At 45.2% G+C, this 21,508-nt stretch overlaps 1 protein-coding gene across 1 annotated transcript in view; it reads right to left on the bottom strand.

Moving 5' to 3' along the window:
* Positions 1-21,508, bottom strand: part of TPH2 (tryptophan hydroxylase 2) — a 137,152-nt gene that overhangs the window by 52,388 nt on the left and 63,256 nt on the right. The window contains exons 6-7 of the mRNA XM_038756352.1: positions 18,318-18,514; positions 16,401-16,536 (exon numbers count right to left, since the gene is read on the bottom strand). Of these exons, the coding sequence (XP_038612280.1) occupies positions 16,401-16,536; positions 18,318-18,514 (333 nt within the window). The remainder of the gene's footprint in view (positions 1-16,400; positions 16,537-18,317; positions 18,515-21,508) is intronic.

The raw sequence follows: 21,508 nt of genomic DNA, 5'->3' as shown, positions 1-21,508 counted from the left end.
GTTCCATTTTCACCAAAGCAGTCAGTTCTGTTAAAATTCCGAACCTTTCAAAACCATTAGCGCAGTAAAACATCACGTCTCCTTTTCAAAAAGGCTGTGGATCATATCAGGCACTAAACCTTTGCTACTCTAAATTGGAATCTCTTCTGATAAGGCCTGTTTTTCAGTTTCCAAAGCCCAGTAAAATGGCACTCGGCAAAGCACTCGTGCATAGCATCTCCGGCAAATCCTTAAATCACTCTAAGAAAGTTTCTCTACTTTGCTACTGCAAGCAAATCCAGGACCCGATGGTGAGTTTCACACAAAAGATTAATCTCTCCTTTCCTTACTGCTTTTAAGGAATGATTGCTCACCTGTTCGGGAAGTCGGTCACTGAAGTTTGGGGTACACAAATTATTGAGTGAGAATAATGAAAGGAGTTGCAATGGGGTGGAACAATTACAGGTGGTGGCAAAGGAAGGAATGAAGTACAATAATAGTAATTGCAGTACTGTTTAAGTGCCTACAATTAGCCAAGCACTGTACTAAGCACTGGAGTAGATACTAGTTAATAATAATAATAATAATTATGGTATTCGTAAAGCACTTACCATGTCCTAAGCACTGTTCTAAACACTGGAGTAGATACAAGGTAACCAGGTTGGACACAGTCCCTGTCCCCCATGAGGCTCACACTCTTAATCCCTATTTTACAGATGGGGTAACTGAGGCACAGAGAAGTTAAGTGACTTGCCCTCGGTCACACAGCAACTAAATGTGAGAGCTGGGATTAGAACTTGGGTTCTTTGACTCTTGGGCCCATGTGATTTCCAATAGGCCACACTGTTTTTCAATGAGCTGTACAATCTCTAAGCACAAATGGGATGGGAACAAGATGATCTAATCATGTTCCTCTAAACTGTGAGCTCACTGTGTGTCTGTTTGTCTGTGTCTGTTTATATTGTACTCTCTCAAGCGCTTAGTACAGTGTTTTGCACCCAGTAAGCGCTCAATAAATACAATCGAATGATTGAATGCTTGAATGTCCAGGAAAAGGGTTAATAATGGTGGTTTTTTGTTAACAGCTTGGCTCAATGGGAAGAGCCCGCGCTTGGGAGTCAGAGGTCATGGGTTCTAATCCCGGCTCCACCACTTAGCTGTGTGACTTTGGGCAAGTCACTTCACTTCTCTGGGCCTCAGTTCCCTCATCTGTAAAATGGGGATGAAGGCTGTGAGCCCACCGTGGGACAACCTGGTCACCTTGTACCCTCCCCAGCACTTAGAATAGTGCTTTGCATATAGTAAACGGTTAACAAATGCCATATTATTATTATTATTATTAAGCGCTTACTCTGTGCCAGCACTGTACTAAGCGTTGGGCTGGATACAAGCAAATAGCGTTGGGCACAGTTCCTGTCCCACGTGGAGCTCACTGTCCGAAACCCCATTTTTCAGATGAGGTATCTGAGGCACAGAGAAGTGAAGCGACGTGCCCAAGGTCACTTAGCGGACAAGTGGCGGAGCCGGGATTAGAACCCATAAACCTCTGACTCCTGGGCCCCTACGCCAAGCTGCTTTGGAAGGGGAGTGCTTTGGAATAATAGAAAGTGGAAATCACGGAGCCACAAGGGGAAGATTCCTTCCCGGACAGCTAGATGAAGGGCGTTTTCCAAGCACAGTAATCAATCAATCAGTCATATTTATTGAGCGCTTACTATGTGCAGAGCACTGTACTAAGCGCTTGGGAAGTACAAATTGGCAACACACAGAGACAGTCCCTACCCAACAGTGGGCTCACAGTCTAAAAGGGGGAGACAGAGAACAGAACCAAACATACCAACAAAATAAAATAAATAGGATAGAAATGTACAAGTAAAATAAATAAATAAATAAATAGAGTAATAAATATGTACAATAAATATGTACAGTAGCCACGACAGCTGAGCGGACAGCATCGTCTTGTAAGGACTGTGGAGAATCTCGTCCAGAAGATGCCCCCCAAATATTTGGACACCCCTTAGAAATGCCTTGAACTATCCAAGAAGGAAGTCAGAGATGGAGACACCCATTTCTGGGAGGGAACCTGAAAGGAGCATGGGCTGCACAGCCTAATGGAAAGAGCATGGGCCTGGGAATAGAGATTCTAATCCCGGCTCAGCTTGCTGTGTGACCTTGGGGAGGTCACTTAACTTCTCCGTGCCTCAGTTACTTCAGCTGAAAAATGAGGACTAAATTCTCCTCCGTCCAGCTTAGACTGTGTGTGGAACAAGGAATGTTTCCAACCTGATAAATTCGTATCTACCCCCGCTCTTGGAGCATTGCTTGACACACAGTAGGCACTTTACAAATACCATTTAAAAAGAAAAAAGATTAAGAAAGAGAGATCGGCATGCTGTGGGTGACCGGGAGACCCTGAGGAGTAGGATCATGTCTAATTTCCAATCAATAGTCAATAGATGACATAAAGCTGATACAGTAATCAAGGCAGGAAAAGATAAATGTTAGGGAAGCAGCGTGGCTCGGTGGAAAGAGACCGGGCTTTGGAGTCAGAGGTCACGGGTTCAAATCCCGGCTCGGCCACTTGTCAGCTGTGTGACTTTGGGCAAGTCACTTAACTTCTCTGTGCCTCAGTTCCCTCATGTGTAAAATGGGGATTAAGACTGTGAGCCTCCCGTGGGACAACCTGATCACCTTGCAACCTCCCCAGCGCTTAGAACAGTGCTTTGCACATAGTGAGCGCTTAACAAATACCATCATCATCATCATCATCTATTTAGGGTTTATGGTGCAGAGAGCACTGTACTAAACACTTTTTCAATACTATTTGTTAAGCACTTACTACGTGCCAGGCACTGTAGTAAGCACTGGGGTAGAGGCAAGAAAGCAGATTGGACACTATCTGTGTTGTCTACACGCGCTGCCTAGAATTCCTCAACGACAACTCTCTCCTCGACCCCCTCCAGTCTGGCTTCCGTCCCCTTCATTCGACGGAAACTGCCCTCTCAAAGGTCACCAATGACCTCCTGCTTGCCAAATCCAACGGCTCATATTCTGTCCTAATCCTCCTCGACCTCTCAGCTGCCTTTGACACTGCGGACCACCCCCTTCTCCTCAACACGCTATCTGACCTTGGCTTCACAGACTCCGTCCTCTCCTGGTTCTCCTCTTATCTCTCCAGTCGTTCTTTCTCAGTCTCTTTTGCAGGCTCCTCCTCCCCCTCCCATTCTCTCACTGTGGGGGTTCCCCAAGGTTCAGTGCTTGGTCCCCTTCTGTTCTCAATCTACACTCACTCCCTTGGTGACCTCATTCGCTCCCACGGCTTCAACTATCATCTCTACGCTGATGACACCCAGATCTCCATCTCTGCCCCTGCTCTCTCCCCCTCCCTCCAGGCTCGCATCTCCTCCTGCCTTCAGGACATCTCCATCTGGATGTCCGCCCGCCACCTAAAGCTCAACATGTCGAAGACTGAGCTCCTTGTCTTCCCTCCCAAACCTTGTCCTCTCCCTGACTTTCCCATCTCTGTTGACGGCACTACCATCCTTCCCGTCTCACAAGCCCGCAACCTTGGTGTCATCCTCGACTCCGCTCTCTCATTCACCCCTCACATCCAAGCCGTCACCAAAACCTGCCGGTCTCAGCTCCGCAACATTGCCAAGATCCGCCCTTTCCTCTCCATCCACACCGCTACCCTTCTCATTCAAGCTCTCATCCTATCCCGTCTGGACTACTGCACCAGCCTTCTCTCTGATCTCCCATCCTCGTGTCTCTCTCCACTTCAATCCATACTTCATGCTGCTGCCCGGATTATCTTTGTCCAGAAACGCTCTGGGCATATTACTCCCCTCCTCAAAAATCTCCAGTGGCTACCAATCAATCTGCGCATCAGGCAGAAACTCCTCACCCTCAGCTTCAAGGCTGTCCATCACCTCGCCCCCTCCTACCTCACCTCCCTTCTCTCCTTCTACTGCCCAGCCCGCAACCTCCGCTCCTCCACTGCTAAATTCCTCACTGTACCTCGTTCTCACCTGTCCCACCGTCGACCCCCGGCCCACATCATCCCCCGGGCCTGGAATGCCCTCCCTCTGCCCCTCTGCCAAGCTAGCTCTCTTCCTCCCTTCAAGGCCCTGCTGAGAGCTCACCTCCTCCAGGAGGCCTTCCCAGACTGAGCCCCTTCCTTCCTCTCCCCCTCGTCCCCCTCTCCATCCCCCCATCTTACCTCCTTCCCTTCCCCATAGCACCTGTATATATGTATATATGGTTGTACATATTTATTACTCTATTTATTTATTTATTTATTTATTTTACTTGTACATGTCTATCCTATTTTATTTTGTTGGTATGTTTGGTTCTGTTCTCTGTCTCCCCCTTTTAGACTGTGAGCCCACTGTTGGGTAGGGACTGTCTCTATGTGTTGCCAATCTGTACTTCCCAAGTGCTTAGTACAGTGCTCTGCACATAGTAAGCGCTCAATAAATACGATTGATTGATTGATTGATTGATTGTCCCACATGGAGCTCACAGTCTGAATCTCCATTTTACAATTAGGTATCTGAGGCCCAGAGAATTTAGGCTTGGGAGAGTACAATACAGTAGGGTAGACAGGCACATTGCCTGCCCACAAGGAGCTTACAGATGTTAAAATAAATTATGGATAAGTGCTTGGGGGCTGAGAGTGGGCTGAATATCAAGTGGAAGGGAGAGGGATTAGGTAAATTTATGGCTTAGTCAGGGATGGTCTCTTGGAGGAAATATGATTTTAGTAAGGATTTGATGCTTTGGGAAAGTGGTGGACTGTCATATACGAAGTGGGAGGGAGTCCCAGGCCAAAAGGAGGATTTGGGTAAGAAGTCGAGGGTGAGATAGACGAGATGGAGGTATAGGGAGAAAATTGGTGTTAGAGGAACCAACTGTGTGGCCTGGATTGTAGTTGGAAATCAGTGAGGAAAGGTAGGAGTGGTAGAGGCGATTGAGTGCTGTAAAGCTGTTGGAAAGGTGTTTCTATCTGATGCAGAAGTGAATAGGCAACCCCTGGAGGTTCTTGAGGAATGGGGAAGATATGGACTGAAATTTTTTATTTTTTTTTAGGAAGATGGTCCAGGCACCAGAGTGAAATATGGACTGGATTGGGGAAAGACAGGAGTCAGGGAGGTCAATGAGGAGGCTGATAATAATTATAGTACTTGTTAAGCGCTTACTATGTGCCATTCATTCGTTCAATCGTATTTATTGAGCACTTACTGTGTGCAGAGCACTAAGCGCTTGGCACTGTACTAAGCACTGTTCTAAGCGGTGGATTAGATACGAGTTTAGTCAGTCAGGATGGACACAGTCCCCGTCCCACATAGGGCTCATACTCTTAATCCCCATTTTCCAGATGGGGTAACTGAGACCCAGAGAAGTGAACTGACTTGCCCAAGATCACACAGCAGACAAGTGGCGGAGCCGGGATTAGAACCCATGACCTTCTGACTCCCAAGCCTGGGCTCTAGCCACTCATGCTGCTTCTCTAAAGCTGATGCAGTAATCAAGACAGGATAAGATAAATGTTATCTTGCCAACTTGTACTATGTTGCCAACTTGTACTTCCCAAGCGCTTAGTACAGTGCTCTGCAGACAGTGAGCGTTCATCATCAATCGTATTTATTGAGCGCTTACTGTGTGCAGAGCACTGTACTAAGTGCTTGGGAAGTACAAATTGGCAACATATAGAGACAGTCCCTACCCAACAGTGGGCTCACAGTCTAAATACGATTGAATGAATGAATGAATGAGTAAATGTAGGGAAGCAGCGTGGCTCAGCGGAAAGAGCCTGGGCTTTGGAGTCAGAGGACATGGGTTCTAATCCCGGCTCCGCCACTTGTCGGCTGTGTGACTTTGGGCAAGTCACTTCACTTCTCTGGGCCTCAGTTCCCTCGTCTGGAAAATGGGGCTGAAGACTGTGAGCCCCACGGGGGACAACCTGATCACCCTGTATCCTCCCCAGCGCTTAGAACAGTGCTTTGCACATAGTAAGCACTTAACAAATGCCACCATTATTATTATTATTATTAATCAAAACAGGATAAGATAAATGTTCAGGTCAGCAGGGAAGCAGTGTGGATGGAAAGAAAAGAGTGGATTTTAGAAATGCTGTGAAGGTTAAAACCAACAGGAATTGGTGACAGATTGAATATGTGGGTTGAATGAGAGAGATGAATCAAAGAAAGTGTCATGCTGAGGTTACCCAGCATTCAGTACAGGGTTCTGCAAATAGTAAGCGCTTTATAAATGGTATTACAACTACTACTAGCACTCCAAGAGTACTCCGGGGTCAGAGGGGTCACTGAATGGAGGATGGTCAGAAAGGAAGTCTTCATGGGAATCAGCGTGGCCCAGTGACGACAGCACACTGGAAGTCATCATCAATCGTATTTATTGAGCGCTTACTATGTGCAGAGCACATAGTCAGAGGATGTGGGTTCTAATCCTGGCTCCCCCGCCTGACTCCTGTGTGACCTTGGGCCAGTCACTTAACTTCTCTGTGCCTCAGTTACCTCCTCTATAAAATAGGGATTAAGACTGTCAGCCAGTGTGGCTCAGTGGAAAGAGCCCGGGCTTTGGAGTCAGAGGTCATGGGTTCAAACCCCGGCTCTGCCACTTGTCAGCCGGGTGACTTTGGGTAAGTCACTTAACTTCTCTGGGCCTCAGTTACCTCATCTGTAAAATGGGGATGAAGACTGTGAGCCCCCCATGGGACAACCTGATCACCTTGTAACCTCCCCAGGGCGTAGAACAGTGCTCTGCACATAGTAAGAGCTTAATAAATGCCTCATTATTATTATTGTTGTTATTATTATTATGATTATGTGGGACAGGAGCAGTGTCCAACCTAATTACCTTGTATCTACAACAGGGCTTAGAACAATGCTTGGCACATAGTACGGTATTACAAATACAGTAATTATTATTATTATTATTATTATTATTATTATTATTATTATTCACCCCATTATGCCTTCTTGTCATTTATCACAAATTAAAGCCTTGCAAAGGCTTTCAAAGTGAGTATTCAACATTATGCTTTCCATGCCAAATAAACCTTTTGAAACATTTCTGTGGATTTTTGTCTCCTTTAAATGAGGGAGATTTGCATACTTCAGAAAGTCAAAAGATGGAGAAAAGTTCAGTTAGGAGGGGAACCTGAGGATGAACAGAGTTTTTAGACTGCAGTCATCATTTTAAGTCTAATTCAAGTCATTTGAGATCATAACCAGAGAATCATAGCCAAGGAATGACTTTGTGGGCTCTGAGGCTCAGGAATCAATTTGGCATTCAGACTCTTTTTCTGGCCCCTAGTGCACCTAACCACAGATTTCAGACCAGTTCACCAACCGAGTCCCATAAGTGGTCCCTGAAGAGGAAAACCCTAAAAAGATTTCTGGCGACCTTTACGGCTTCTCCCTCCCGCCAATCCCCCCACCACTCTGTTGCGCATTTCCGATGGTGGAACCTAGATCGATACTAACAGAGGAGTATCAAGAAAATATAACATTCACGGAAGGCAGCAGGATGCATCCTAGGAACATTCCCCTGGGGCGGACTGCAAAAGAAGCACATCAAGACTACAACGGAATGTCATCATAATATTTTGTATTTTGTGCTGAATCGGAAATGGTACGCAAGGCTCTTTCTATAACCCCTCTAGGGCCTCGGTGGGCATAGTTACAAAATTTCGCTAATGCTCACTAACAGTCTCATTCCCAACTCTCCTTCTCTGCAGCCAGTCTGGAGAGGGCTGAGGGAAGGAAACACAGAGGAGGACAATTAAGGATCGCAGGTGGTTCTTACAGTTGTAAGCCTAGGAATGCATATTGCGAGCTGTCAATACTAAGGAGCGTGTTCCAGATTCAAACCCTGACATCCAGGCATTTTGGGGTCTTCTGGACAGTAGCTTTTCAGTAGATTAGGGTAGAGGCCCCACTGTGAATAAGCAGCGTGGCTTAGTGGAAAGAGCCCAGGCTTGGGAGTCAGAGGACTTGGGTTCTAATCAGCTATGAGACTTTGGGCAAACCACTTAACATCTCTGTGCCTCAGTTACTTCACCTGGAAAATGGGCCTTAAGACTGTGAGCCCCTGATGACCTTGTATCTACCCCAGTGCTTAGAACAGTGCTTGGTACCTAGGAAGCGCTTACCAAATACCAGAATTATTATTATTATTACTACTATCCTCCCGCAATACAATGGAGCTAGTCCATAAATGTCCCCCTATTGGCATTTGCTATCAAAATCTCCTAAAATATATTGCGATCATGCCTTCGCTGGGACAGTCTGGGTTTTTTTTGAACACCATAGAAAATTTGGCCTGAACATACTCTGGGAAAACGTCTAACTAATCTCAAGCCCCAAGCTATCACTGCCTGGGTTCTGCCCATGCACACAGGACTGGTATTCTTGAGCCATGGAAAATAATCCCATAATTAATCAATCAATAATATTTATTGAACACTTACTGCCTGCAATGCACTGAACTAAGCTCTTGGGAAAGTAAATTACAAGGCAATCTCTGCCTCCAAAGAGCTTACAGTCTATAGGAGGAGACAGACATCATAATATATTACAGAGAGGGGAAAAAGTAGATTAGAAGGATATGTACATAAATGTTATGGGGCTGGGGTGGGTATCAAAGTGCTTAAGGGGTACATAGGTGATGGGGAAGGTGGCTAGAGGAAATGAGGGCTCAGTTTGGGAAGGCCTCTTGGAAGAGATGTGATTTGGGGAGGGTTTTGAAGGTGGGAAGAGGGGTGTTCTGTTGGATATGAGGGGGGCAGAGTTCCAGGCTGGAGGGGAAATCTGGGCAATGGGTCAGTGGTGGGATAAATGAGACTGAGGTAAAGAAAGTAGGTTGGCATTAGGAGAGCAGACAGTGTGGATTGGGTTGTAGAAGAAAATAATAATAATAATATTGGCATTTATTAAGCACTTACTATGTGCAAAGCACTGTTTTAAGCGCTGGGGAGGTTACAAGGTGATCAGGTTGTCCCACGGGGGCTCACAGTCTTAATCCCCATTTTACAGATGAGGTAACTGAGGCGCAGAAAAGTGAAGTGGCTTGCCCAAAGTCACACAGCTGACAACTGGTGGAGCCGGGATTTGAACCCCTGACCTCTGACTCCAAAGCCTGGGCTCTTTCCACTGAGACATGCTGCTTCAGTGAGGTAAGGCAGGACGGGTGAGCTGATTGTGTCCCTTAAAGATATAAGCAGCCACTCTCTGGCAGATTGCATTTCCAATCACCCTACCCTGCCTTTCCTGCATGACATTTCATTTGTCTCTATTTTCTATAGGACGTTGGGGGTAAGAGCTCAAAATTAGAACTCTTTTTGGTGAGAAGCAGGGTGGGAAGGTTAGTGAGAAGCAGTGTGAGCTAATGGATAGAGCTCAGGCCTCGGAGTCAGAAGGACTGGGTCCTAATTCCACTCTGCCACTTGTCTGCTGCGTGACCTTAGGCAAGTCAATCAACTTCTCTGTGCCCCGTTACCTCATCTGTAAAATGGGGATTAAGACTGTGGGCCCCTCTGGGACATGGACTGTGTCCAACCTGATTAGCGTGTATTTACCCCAGTGCTTAGTACAGTTCCTGGTACATAGTAAGTGCTTAACAAATACCATGGAAAAGAGTTGAGAAAGGGAAGATGGCAAGGAGAGTGGAGGGGGGAATAATTCGCTCAACAGAAAAAAAAGACACAGCATCCGACAAATTCCAGATGATTAAAATCTGTGTGCCGGCAGTAAACCCATTGGGATTCACATTGCAGGGTGACAAACATTGGTTAAATCCATTCTCTGTCCAGTTCTCAATGGATTCCTTTAAAGATAAGTTCAATTACAAGCAAGAGGTCATCTCCTACTGAAAATGCTGCCAAGTGGCCCAGAATTCCCTTAGGAACTGCCTGGGGCTGCCCAAAGACAGAAATGGCCACCTTCCCCCTCTAAACCTTCCCTATGAAGATACCTTCTCTCCCCTCGCCCAGCCACTCCAGCCTGCCCCAAACCACAGAGCCAGGGAAATGTCTCAACAATATTTAGAAGTCAGGAAACCTGACTTCTAACACTTTCCTGCTAAGTAACCTTGGGAAAGTCACTTCTCTGCGCCTCGGTTTCCTCATCTATGAGCTGGAGATTAAATACCTAGTCACCCTCCCCCGTAGAATGAGAGCCCCATGAGGGGCAGAAACTCTGTCCCATCTGCTTAAATTGTAGCCTTCCTAGTTTAGTACATAATAAACACTTTATTATTGTTGTTGTAGTTCTTGCTATTATTATTATTATTAATAAATTTTCACCAGGGCTTTTTGCCTGGAGCTGGTAGTTGCCCAACTACTGAATCCCAGGGAGCAGTTATGTTTCTGTTTTTACAACTTTTCAGTTGGTTTGTTTTATCTGTTTCTGCATGTTCTGACATTTTAATTCTTGACCTTTCCCAGTGTTTATAAATGTCCTCCTCCCTCTTCCCCTCTCTCAGACACTGTGTGCCTATATTCAGTGGCCCCATATTTTTCTGGCCTTACTACAGTTGCTTAGAACAGCTTAAGCGTTTAATAAACGTAATTGCACTTAATTAGTCTTAAAAACAGAAGGCGATTTGCCGGCATAAACCGAATTCATTCTGCCTCGAAAATTGAAAGAATTAAGATTGCAGGAGAAACCTTATTAGAGTTATTATGAAGCTAATCTAAAAATAATGCTAACTACGACTCGATATTTAAAATAAAGACTAAATTTTTATTTTAATGGGAATGCTAAGCTGGCCAACTCTGTTATCCATGGCAGTCTTTCTCCAAAAATGGGTCTGCGGCTTCCTCAGTTCCTTGGAAAACCTTCTCCCTATAGCCCTCCAAACTCACTCACTCTGCTCCATCAGAGTCACTGAAACCTTGTGCTGACCCAGCTGAGATTATGATCCTTAAGGTGGAAAAGCATGAACTCGCGTTACTGTAAAGCTACCGTACGGAGAATTTTTAAGATAATTCAGTCCCACGTATTTTCACTCCACCTGCAGAACTTGCAGAAACCTCTGGCATTCAGTGACACACTCCCACGCCCTTATCAAGTTTTTAATCAGCTTGTAGAGGTGGGCAAAGCAATAAACACCCCGGATATCCACGCTTTCCCCCTCTCCTCACACCATCCCACTTCACTGCTATCTTAACTGCCGTAGACACGTGTGTGTAAGCGTGTGAGAGCGTGAGTGAACAGCTGCCCTGCATTTTCAGAAGTGGCTGTATTGATGGCAAGATCCTTCCTGTGCCAAAAAGTCAATAAAAAGGCTGATAAATGGCCCACAAACCCTGCCATATTGTTTGCATTTGAGGATAGATCCCTGCTGCCTGAACGGCTTTATTCCCCCTTCCCCTCAAGTGTTTAGTGCAGTGCTCTGCACAACGTATTCAATAAATACTATTGCTTGATCTTTTATAGCTGTCTCTGTTTTCAAACCTACCTCTTGTTGCCCAGTAATAATAATAACCATGATAGTTGCTAACAGCTCACTAATGCCAAGCACTGTACTCCGGGGCAAATACAAGATAATCAGGCCAGACGCAGTTCCTGCCTCTCATGGGACTCACAGTCTAAGCAGGAGGGAGGACAGGGATTTAATCCTATTTCACAGTTAAGAAAACTGAGGTTCAGGGAAGTCACTTAAGTGACTTGCCCCAGATCACACAATGAGGGATTAGAACCCAGCTCTTTTGACTCCAGACCCAGTGCTCCTTCCACTAGGCAACACTGCTCCTCCTTGGACCATTTGAATAATCTAACTACAAAACGTATTCACGCACAATTTTCATGGAGGCTTCTCCCAAACTATTTTTCTCCACTCTGAGGGAGCATTTGCGTGATAACTTTAGGGACAAAGAGTAGCACTTGTTTTGGAGAGCTCTAATATTGGTAATTAGACAAAAGAGAGCCCTCCAAACTAAATTTACAGATCGATTTTGATCGATGGCAACATTCAGAAAGCCAGGAGAAAGTTTATTTCCCAAGTATCTTCAGTCCTTACATGTTAAAACTGCATGACCTACTGGAAATAATAGTAATAATAATAATAATAATAATGATGACATTTATTAAGCGCTTACTATGTGCAAAGCACTGTTCTAAGCGCTGGGGAGGTTACAAGGTGATCAGGTTGTTCCGCGGGGGGCCTCACAGTCTTCATCCCCATTTTCCAGATGAGGTAACTGAAGCCCAGAGAAGTGAAGTGACTTGCCCAAAGTCATACAACTGACAATTGGCAGAGCCGGGATTTGAACCCATGACCTCTGACTCCAAAGCCCGGGCTCTTTCCACTGAGCCACGCCTGGAAGTCAGAGGATTTGGGTTCTAATCCCGGCTCTGCCACGGGCCTGCTGTGTGAACCTGGGCAAGTCATTTAACTTCTCTGTGCCTGTTACTTCCTCTGTAAAATGAGGATTAAATCCCATTCTCTTCTATTTAGACGACGTTCAACCTGATTAACTCGTATCTTCCGCAGAGCTTAGAACGGGACTTGGCTCCTAGTAAGTGTTTAACGAGCACAATAGTTTTTATTATTTCCTTTGCTCCCAGGGAAACAGTTGGACAATAGCCATTAGGAGCCAAGACAAGGGGTTTTGTATCTGTCGTGACCTCTTAATCAGAGCCTTGGAGCCTTCTCTTCCACAAACAAGACTGAAGGCGAGACTAGGCAAGATGGTCACGGAAGTCTGAGAGAGAGAGAGATGGGGCTGACTTGGGCTCGGTTCCTAAACGCTCGGGTTTTTTCTTAGCAAAACAGCTTTAAAGCACATTGGCAAACCCAGCAGACTGGAAAATGGATTAAATGCTTTCAGCCTTCACCGACTCCATTAAATTAGGTGCAAAGAACTCGGGACAGTTGTCCCCTTCATTTCAGTGGTAACGTTAAATGGGACCTTGAGAAAGTTCTGTGTCACTTGAAACTAGGAAGGGAATAATAATAATAATTATGGTATTTGTTAAGCGCTTACCATATGCCAAGCACCGGGGTAGATACAGGGTAATCAGGTTGTCCCACTTGGGACTCATGCTTTTAATCCCCATTTTCAGGTGAGTAACTGAGGCATAGAGAAGTTAAGTGGCTTGCCCAAGGTCACACAGCAGATGAGTGGCAGAGCCGGGATTAGAACCCACATCCTCTGACTCCCAAGCCCGGGCTCTTTCCATTAAGCCACGCTGCTTCTCGGGAACCAAAGATTGAATAATAATAATGGTGGTATTTGTTAAGCGCTTACTATGTGCAAAGCACTGTTCTAAACTCTGAGGGGGATACAAGGTGATCAGGTTATCCCACTTGGAGCTCACAGTCTTAATCCCCATTTTACAGATGAGGTAACTGAGGCACGGAGAAGTTAAGTGACTTGTCCAAGGTCACACAGCTAAGTGGAGGAACTGGGATTCGAACCCGTGTCCTCTGACTCCCAAGCCCTTGCTCTTTCCACTAAGCCATGCTGCTTCTCGGGAACCAAAGACTGAATAATAATAATAATAATAATGGTGGTATTTGTTAAGCGCTTACTATGTGCCAAGCACTGTTCTAAGCTCTGGGGGGGGGGGGGATACAAGGTGATCAGGTTGTCCCACTTGGGGCTCACAGTCTTAATCCCCATTTTACAGATAATAATAATAATAATAATAATAATAATGGCATTTATTAAGCACTTACTATGTGCAAAGCACTGTACTAAGCGGTGGGGAGGTTACAAGGTGATCAGGTTGTCCCATGGCGGGGCTCACAGTCTTAATCCCCATTTTACAGATGAGGGAACTGAGGCCCAGAGAAGTGAAGTGACTTGCCCAAAGTCACACAGCTGACAAGTGGCGGAGCTGGGATTAGAACCCATGACCTCTGGCTCCCAAGCCCAGGCTCTTTCCACTGAGCCATGCTGCTTCTCTGAGGCCCAGAGAAGTGAAGTAACTTGCTCAAAGTCACACAGCTGACAATTGGTAGAGATACAGATGAGGTACAGAGAAGTTCAGTGGCTTGCCCAAGGTCACACAGCCGACAAGCGGCAGAGCCGGGATTCGAACCATGATGTAGAGGCGGAGTGACCATGCCGTCAACTTTAACAACGATGCTTAAATCTTCAGATCACATCTCCCCACTCCTGAGAAACCTTCAGTGGTTACCCATCCGCCCCCACATCAAACAGAAACGAGCGAGAGGCAGTGTGGCTCAGTAGGAAAGAGCCCGGGCTTTGGAGTCGGAGGTCATGGGTTCAAATCCTGGCTCTGCCAATTGTCAGCTGTGTTACTTTGGGCAAGTCACTTCACTTCTCTGGGCCTCAGTTACCTCATCTGTAAAATGGGGACTGAGACGGTGAGCCCCATGAGGGACCACCTGATAATCTTGTAGCCTCCCCAGCGCTTAGAACAGTGCTTTGCACACAGTAAGCGCTTAATAAATGCCATTATTATTATTAGAAACTCCTTACCATCGGCTTCAGCTCGCCCCCTCCTATCCTACGTCGATATTTTCCTCCTCCAATCGAGCCCCCGCTCTTCACTCTTCTAACATCAACCTATGCACTGTACCTCTATCCCACTGCAAACCTCTTGTCCACATCCTCCTTCGGGCCTGAAACTCACTCCTCATTCGTCATCATCATCATCATCATCATCATCAATCGTATTTATTGAGCGCTTACTATGTGCAGAGCACTGTACTAAGCGCTTGGGAAGTACAAATTGGCAACATATAGAGACAGTCCCTACCCAACAGTGGGCTCACATTCACAGATAACAGACCACTACTCTCCCCACCTGCAAAGCCTTATCAAAAACACATCTCTTCCCAAAGATTGTCCCCAATTAAGCCCTCATTTCCCCACCTCTCTCTCTCTTCTGCATTGCTTGTGCACCTTGCTATTCACCCACACTCTGTCCACGGCACTTCTGTCGCTCCCCCTTTTAGACTGTGAGCCCACTGTTGGGTAGGGACTGTCTCTATATGTTGCCAATTTGTACTTCCCAAGCGCTCAGTACAGTGCTCTGCACATAGTAAGCGCTCAATAAATACGATTGATGATGATGATGATGATGTTGTCTTATCCTGTCGACTCGCGTCCGACCCACAGCGACGCCATGGCCGCGTCCCTCCCAGAACGCCCCACCTCCATCGGCAGTCGTTCTGGTAGAGTTTTCTTCGTCAAAATACGGAAGCGTTTTACCGTTGTCTCCTTCGGCACAAGTCCGCCCTCGACTCTCGTGCATTCATTCATTCAATCGTATTTACTGAGCGCTTACTGGGTGCAGAGCACGTACTAAGCGCTTGGGAAGTCCAAGTTGGCAACATATAGAGACGGTCCCTACCCAACAGTGGGCTCACAGTCTAGAAGGGGGAGACAGAGAACAAAACAAAACATTTTAACAAAATAAAATAAATAGAATACGTACAAATAAAATACATAAATAGAGTAATAGACTCTCCCATGCCGCTGCTGCCCAGCACGGGTGAGTTTTGATTTGTAGCAGATGGCCTGCCACTGCCCAAGCTGGAAATGGAATGGATACGCCTCCGTTTCACTCTCGCTCCCATAGTCGAGACTGTTAGGGTACCGGAAACTCTCCAGGTGTGACCCTGAGAAGACGGCACTTCTGTACGTAGCCAGAATTTATTTTAATATCTGTCTCCCTCTCTAGACTGTAAGCTCCTAGTAGGCCAGGAACATCTACATGAGAAGCTATGAGAAGCAGCATGGCTCAGTGGAAAAAGCCCAGGCTTTGGAGTCAGAGGTCATGGGTTCAAATCCAGGCTCCACCAATTGTCAGCTGTGTGCAGGGCAACTCACTTAACTTCTCTGGGCCTCAGTTCCCTCATCTGTAAAATGGGGATTAAGACTGTGAGCCCCCTGTGGGACAACCGGATCACTTTGTAACCTCCCCAGCGCTTAGAACAATGTTTTGCACATCGTTACTCTATTTATTTATTTATTTTACTTGGACATATCTATTCTATTTGTTTCATTTTGTTAGTATGTTTGGTTTTGTTCTCTGTCTCCCCCTTTTAGACTGTGAGCCCACTGTTGGGTAGGGACTGTCTCTATATGTTGCCAACTTGTACTTCCCAAGCGCTTAGTACAGTGCTCTGCACACAGTAAGCGCTCAATAAATACGATTGATGATGATGATGATCGTAAGCGCTTAATAAATGTCATCATTATTATTATTATCTCTACCAACTCTATCATCCTGCGCTCTCCCAAGTGCTTGCACACGGTAAGCTATCAGTGAATATCTGGATTGATTGATTGATTGATTGATTGATGAAAGACAGGCTTGGCTTCCCCATGGCAAGCCATCATACAAAAATCATTAATAGCTGAGAACTCTTTGCTTCGCGGTTATCAACCAGCCTTGATTTTTCACTCGAATACTTACGGTTCTGGGGTGTAGAGCGGGTCAGAACTGTGTCTGATGTATTGAGTACAATGGAATACTCTATAGGCCAGTCCCGCCAGGAAGTCTCGAGGAGACAGGTATCCAGCCACCGGTCTGACTGTGAAACCAGATCTTTCTAAATACAGAAGGCACAGAAAAGTGCAGATTAAATATTAATAGAGCAGCACTAGAAGGCACAGTCAGGTTCTTTATGATTTAGAAAAAATATTCTAATCAACAGTCCAGGAACTGAAATTCCGGGCCAAAGAACAACGTGCAATGTAGAGAAGCAGCGTGACTCAGTGGAAAGAGCCCGGGCTTTGGAGTCAGAGGTCATGGGTTCAAATCCCGGCTCCTCCAACTGTCAGCTGTGTGACTTTGGGCAAGTCACTTAACTTCTCTGTGCCTCAGTTACCTCATCTGTTAAATGGGGATTAAGACTGTGAGCCCCCCATGGGACAACCTGATCACCTTATAACCTCCCTAGTGCTTAGAACCGTGCTTTGCACATACTAAGGCTTAATAAATGCCATGAGCCCGCTGTTGGGTAGGGACCGTCTCTATATGTTGCCAACTTGTACTTCCCAAGCGCTTAGTACAGTGCTCTGCACACAGTAAGTGCTCAATAAATACGATTGAATTGCTATTATTATAATGTACGTAGTTTGGAGTGACCAATTATCGGAATGATTGTTTTTCACTAAAATGCACTTGGATCAAAGGGCTTATAATGAAAGAAGGAGGGAGAGTCCAAAAAAAATCCTGAAAAACCCAGAATAGACACCAAGTCACTAGAAAAATTCTGCATATACCCAAGAGGATAATTCAGCCCAATGTGATATGCTCAAAAAATACCCATTGCTATTTTCAATGCATGCCATACTGATATGACAGGAAATGTAAAGCTGCCTAGGAATGAAATTGCCCATCAGAATGATTTCTTTACAAAACAGATTGGCCAATGTCTTATGTACTTTCTGATAATGTTTACACATCCTAATCCTTTGCACATCAGTTGCATCTGTTTTCTAGAAACGGAGATTAAAATCTTTAATCCTGACATGCTTTTCTGGCTTCCTCAGAAGCGTGCAAACCAAATTCTTCAGTTCTAGATAACATTCATTTCTAGGTCATTCCAAAGGCTCTCAATGCAATGAGCAATTTTCACTCTGAACTCAGACCCTCCAGAAACTGACATCTCTAGGAACGAGATAAGGGGAATCCCTGATTTTCATACCATCCTCCGCAGAATGAGCCTCGGAGAATATTGGTGAGATAGATACTTTATTTCTGCAAACCAAAAATGCTTCTGTCTGCCACCAGAAAATCAGTCTAGCATCTTTAAGGCTGCTTCTTTGTCAGTGGATAATCCCATCACAGGATAAATTTATCGGGGATGTGAGCCTGTGACTTTTCTTTCCAGGGGGATTGCTCAGTTCTCTGTGTAGCCAGTCTCTAGGGAAGGCCAGTGAGAAGTTTTGACACTCAGGGAATAGGAATTCCAGGCTAGTCATCATCTCGTATAAGCTATTAAAATTGACTATCTGCCTTTTCTCGTATGTTGCATTTTAAACAGAGCCTGGGCAGTAGGAATCATAAATTATGCAGAAATGGCGGGATTCTCAGATCAAATAAATAACTTGAAATGTGGCTTGCTTATTTTTTTTTAATTTAACCTAGGAAATACCTCCCACGCACCATTCCTAGCCTATAACATAAAGAGACAGAGAAAGCCTACATACTCAAATTCTCTTCCTTAGGGTTCTGTGACCTAAAACCAAGACAGCAAATGAAACTTCTCTTGTAAGGTGGCATCTCACGTAGGCTAATGAACCTCCTCCCGTTCCTGAAAAACCACTGCTACCCCAACGCAAAAAGAGGTTGCCTAGCAGGAGGATGGTTTATCAGAAGCCTTACCTTTAAGAAACGAACAAACATCTTCCAGCTGGGGCACGTTATCTTCTCGGTAGCCACAGTATTTGGTCAGCAAAGGCAGGTTTTTTAAATACTCACGGCAAGCATGGGTGGGATAGAGTTTGGTGAGTTCCCTGAATACAACTCCCCAGGTTTTGGTCTCTTCCACGGTATATTCCACTCTGGGGACAGGCTGGCCACTATGACGAGAGGGAAGCAAAATGCATGGACATGACATCCAGTTCTAGTTTAGCTTAGTTCCTTCCTCAAAGCCAGTAGCACTCCTAATGGGATTCAGTGATTTCCCCAAAATACAGCTGTGGGGCTCTATAGCGACTGTGTTTTGAACGACTGAATCGTGAGATACACTGTTCTGCACACTTATATGCTATCATATAAGTCCTGATCCAAATCTGCTGAAAAGCAAATATGAAATTCCTAGATTGTAAGCTCACTGTGGGCAGGCAATGTCTACCAAATGTTCTACTAGAAAGAACGCGGGTCTGGGAACCAGAAGACCCGAGTTCTAATCCCGACTCCGCCACATACCTGCTGTGTGACCTTGGGCAAGTCACCTAACTTTTTTGTGCTTCAGTTACCTCACCTTTACAATAGGGAGTAAGACTGTAAGCAGCGTGGCTCAGTGGAAAGAGCATGGGCTTGGGAGCCAAAGGTCAAAGGTTCTAATCCCAGCTCTGCCATATGTCTGCTGTGTGATCTTGGGCAAGTCACTTCACTTCTCTGAGCCTCAGTTCCCTCATCTGGAAAATGGGGATGAAGACTGTGAGCCCCACGTGGGACAATCGGATCACCTTGCATCCCCCCCAGCGCTTAGAACAGTGTTTTGCACATAGTAAGTGCTTAACAAATGCCATAATTATTATTATTACTTTGGACAAGGACTATTTCCAACCTGATTATTTTGAAGCTACCCCAGCACTTTATAAATACCATAAAAAATAAAAACAAATCTCTGTTGCATTGTACTCTCCCAAGTGCTTAATACAGTCCTCTCTGCACACAGTAAGCACTTGGTGAATTCCATGGACTGATCTGCTTTATTCTGTAATGTCTCTCGGCTGTCATTTAATATTCATTAAAGTAACTCAAAGCAAAACATCCCCGCCTTGACTAAAGGAGGATTTGTTATATGATTATGAATCTTTGTAGGAGTCTGCAGGAGTTTAAATTAATCTGGCTGACTGTTGTACTGGTTTTTCAAAATTCGCGAAAGATTTGTCCAACTTGGGTTGAACAAGAGACTCTTTGTCTTCATAAAGCAGACATGCAGCAGGCTCATTCTTTCTGAACATCTCTGCAAACTTTCGAAATCCTCTCATTCATTCAATCAATCATTCATTCATTCAATCGTATTCATTCAATCTCTCCATCATGATTTCTTCTTCAATCGTTAATAATTGAATTCCCTTTCTCTACGCCTCAGTTTCTCAACTGTAAAATGGGGATTACGACTGTGAGCCCCACTTGGGACAACCTGATCACCTTGTATCCTCCCCAGAGCTTAGAACAGTGCTTTGCACCTAGTAAGCACTTAACAAAGGCCATCATCATTATTATTATTCAGGTAGCGATGTCCTGAGGGCAGGAAGAAATGTGAGACTGAAGAGGAGAGAGATCAGAGATGGAGAGGGAAACTGGGGAATTACCTCCATAGAGGTGGTAGTTGAAATCGTGGGAGCAAATAAATTCTCCAACATAGATGGAGAATAGAAGCGGACCCAAAACAGAACCATGAGGCACTCCCACAGTTACAAGGTGGGAGGCAGAGGAGGAACCCATGAAAGAGACAAGTATTATTTAGAGCATCTGAAGCGAGAACGAACATTTTCTCTCGCAAACGAGTTGCGGCAAAGAAGGGAATTTTGAGTGAAAAACAGGCTGACACCCACGCCTAAGAGCAGTGTTCAGGAGGCCGCCTGCAGAGTACACACAGCGTGAGCTCGACTGCTCTCTGCATCCCACGCCCTTAGCTCTGTCACTACCATCTAAGCATCCCTCCGGCCTCTGAGGTAAGGCAGTCCCTTGGCCCAGGGATGGGCCACGGACAATGCGAAACACATCCTGCCCTCTCCTACAGAGGCTCAGGATAGCAGAGAATGTTTCCAGCGGGAGCAGCTACAAAGGGAAGAGCACATTCAATCACAGGTTCAGCGCAGAGCAGAGTCAGAGAGGCAAAATTGGATGGCGGATAAAGACAGGTCCCTTCCATCCCTCCCCGCTCACCCGTCTTCCACTACTTACTACCTAGTTGCTTCTTGAAGAGGCATCATGATGTTTGGTGAGCTGTCTCAACTCATTCCTTTGCCCTGCCCAGCTCAGCCTCCTATTTCTCACAAAGCAAAGTGTCGTTCGTTCAACACTCGTGGTGGATGAAGGGAATAAAAGACAAGTCAAACAGGAAAGTAGCAAGACGGTAATATGTGCCTTCACCCAGGTGCCAGGAATGAGATTTGCAGAAATAAAATTAGACTAAAATTCGACTTAGTTCAACATGGATGCTTGCGACAAGAAAATGACTACCCAGCGTGATTTGTTAGAAGCAAGGAAAATGTGCTCCCTCGTAGTACTGTGATTAATTGAGTATGAAAGCCTGATCTAGAAATTCAAAATGAAAGAACAGAAAAAATATAGGAGTATTAAGAAAAAGCCCACTTCTTACTTCCCAAAAATCCACTAAATCAAACGGAGCTGAGCTAGTCGATAAAGCTAATAATGGCTCTTTGCAGTCTCCAGGTAGGAAAGACATGAGATTGAAGCCGAAGATGAAAATCTGCCGTATAAAACTGATCATTAGGTGAAATAAATTCTTGCTTCAAGTATTCATCTGCAACTTTTCATCCACTTTAATGGGAGCAACAAGTGAATTCTCCCCAGCTTGATGTGGCACATTAATCAACAGGAGATGAGTGTGATTATCTAAGAGTAGCAAAGGGATCTATTATACTCACAAACACACACATACACACACAACCACACACATAAGCACACACATCTACAGCAACATTGTCAACAGCCACAGCGTCTTAAAATATGAAAGGCGTTGAGATGTGTACGCATATTATCTTCTGAGTAAAAGCAGGCTAGCCTGCTGTGCATTTTAATAATGCATTTGCAGAATAAGATGCTCAGTAATGGAGAAAGATCTTCTAGTCTCTGTGGATTTCAGTATCTCC

The sequence above is a fragment of the Tachyglossus aculeatus genome, chromosome 14, assembly GCF_015852505.1.
Source record: "Tachyglossus aculeatus isolate mTacAcu1 chromosome 14, mTacAcu1.pri, whole genome shotgun sequence".
NCBI classification, from domain to species: Eukaryota; Metazoa; Chordata; class Mammalia; order Monotremata; family Tachyglossidae; genus Tachyglossus; species Tachyglossus aculeatus.
This window is presented reverse-complemented; position numbering and strand designations above follow the sequence as displayed.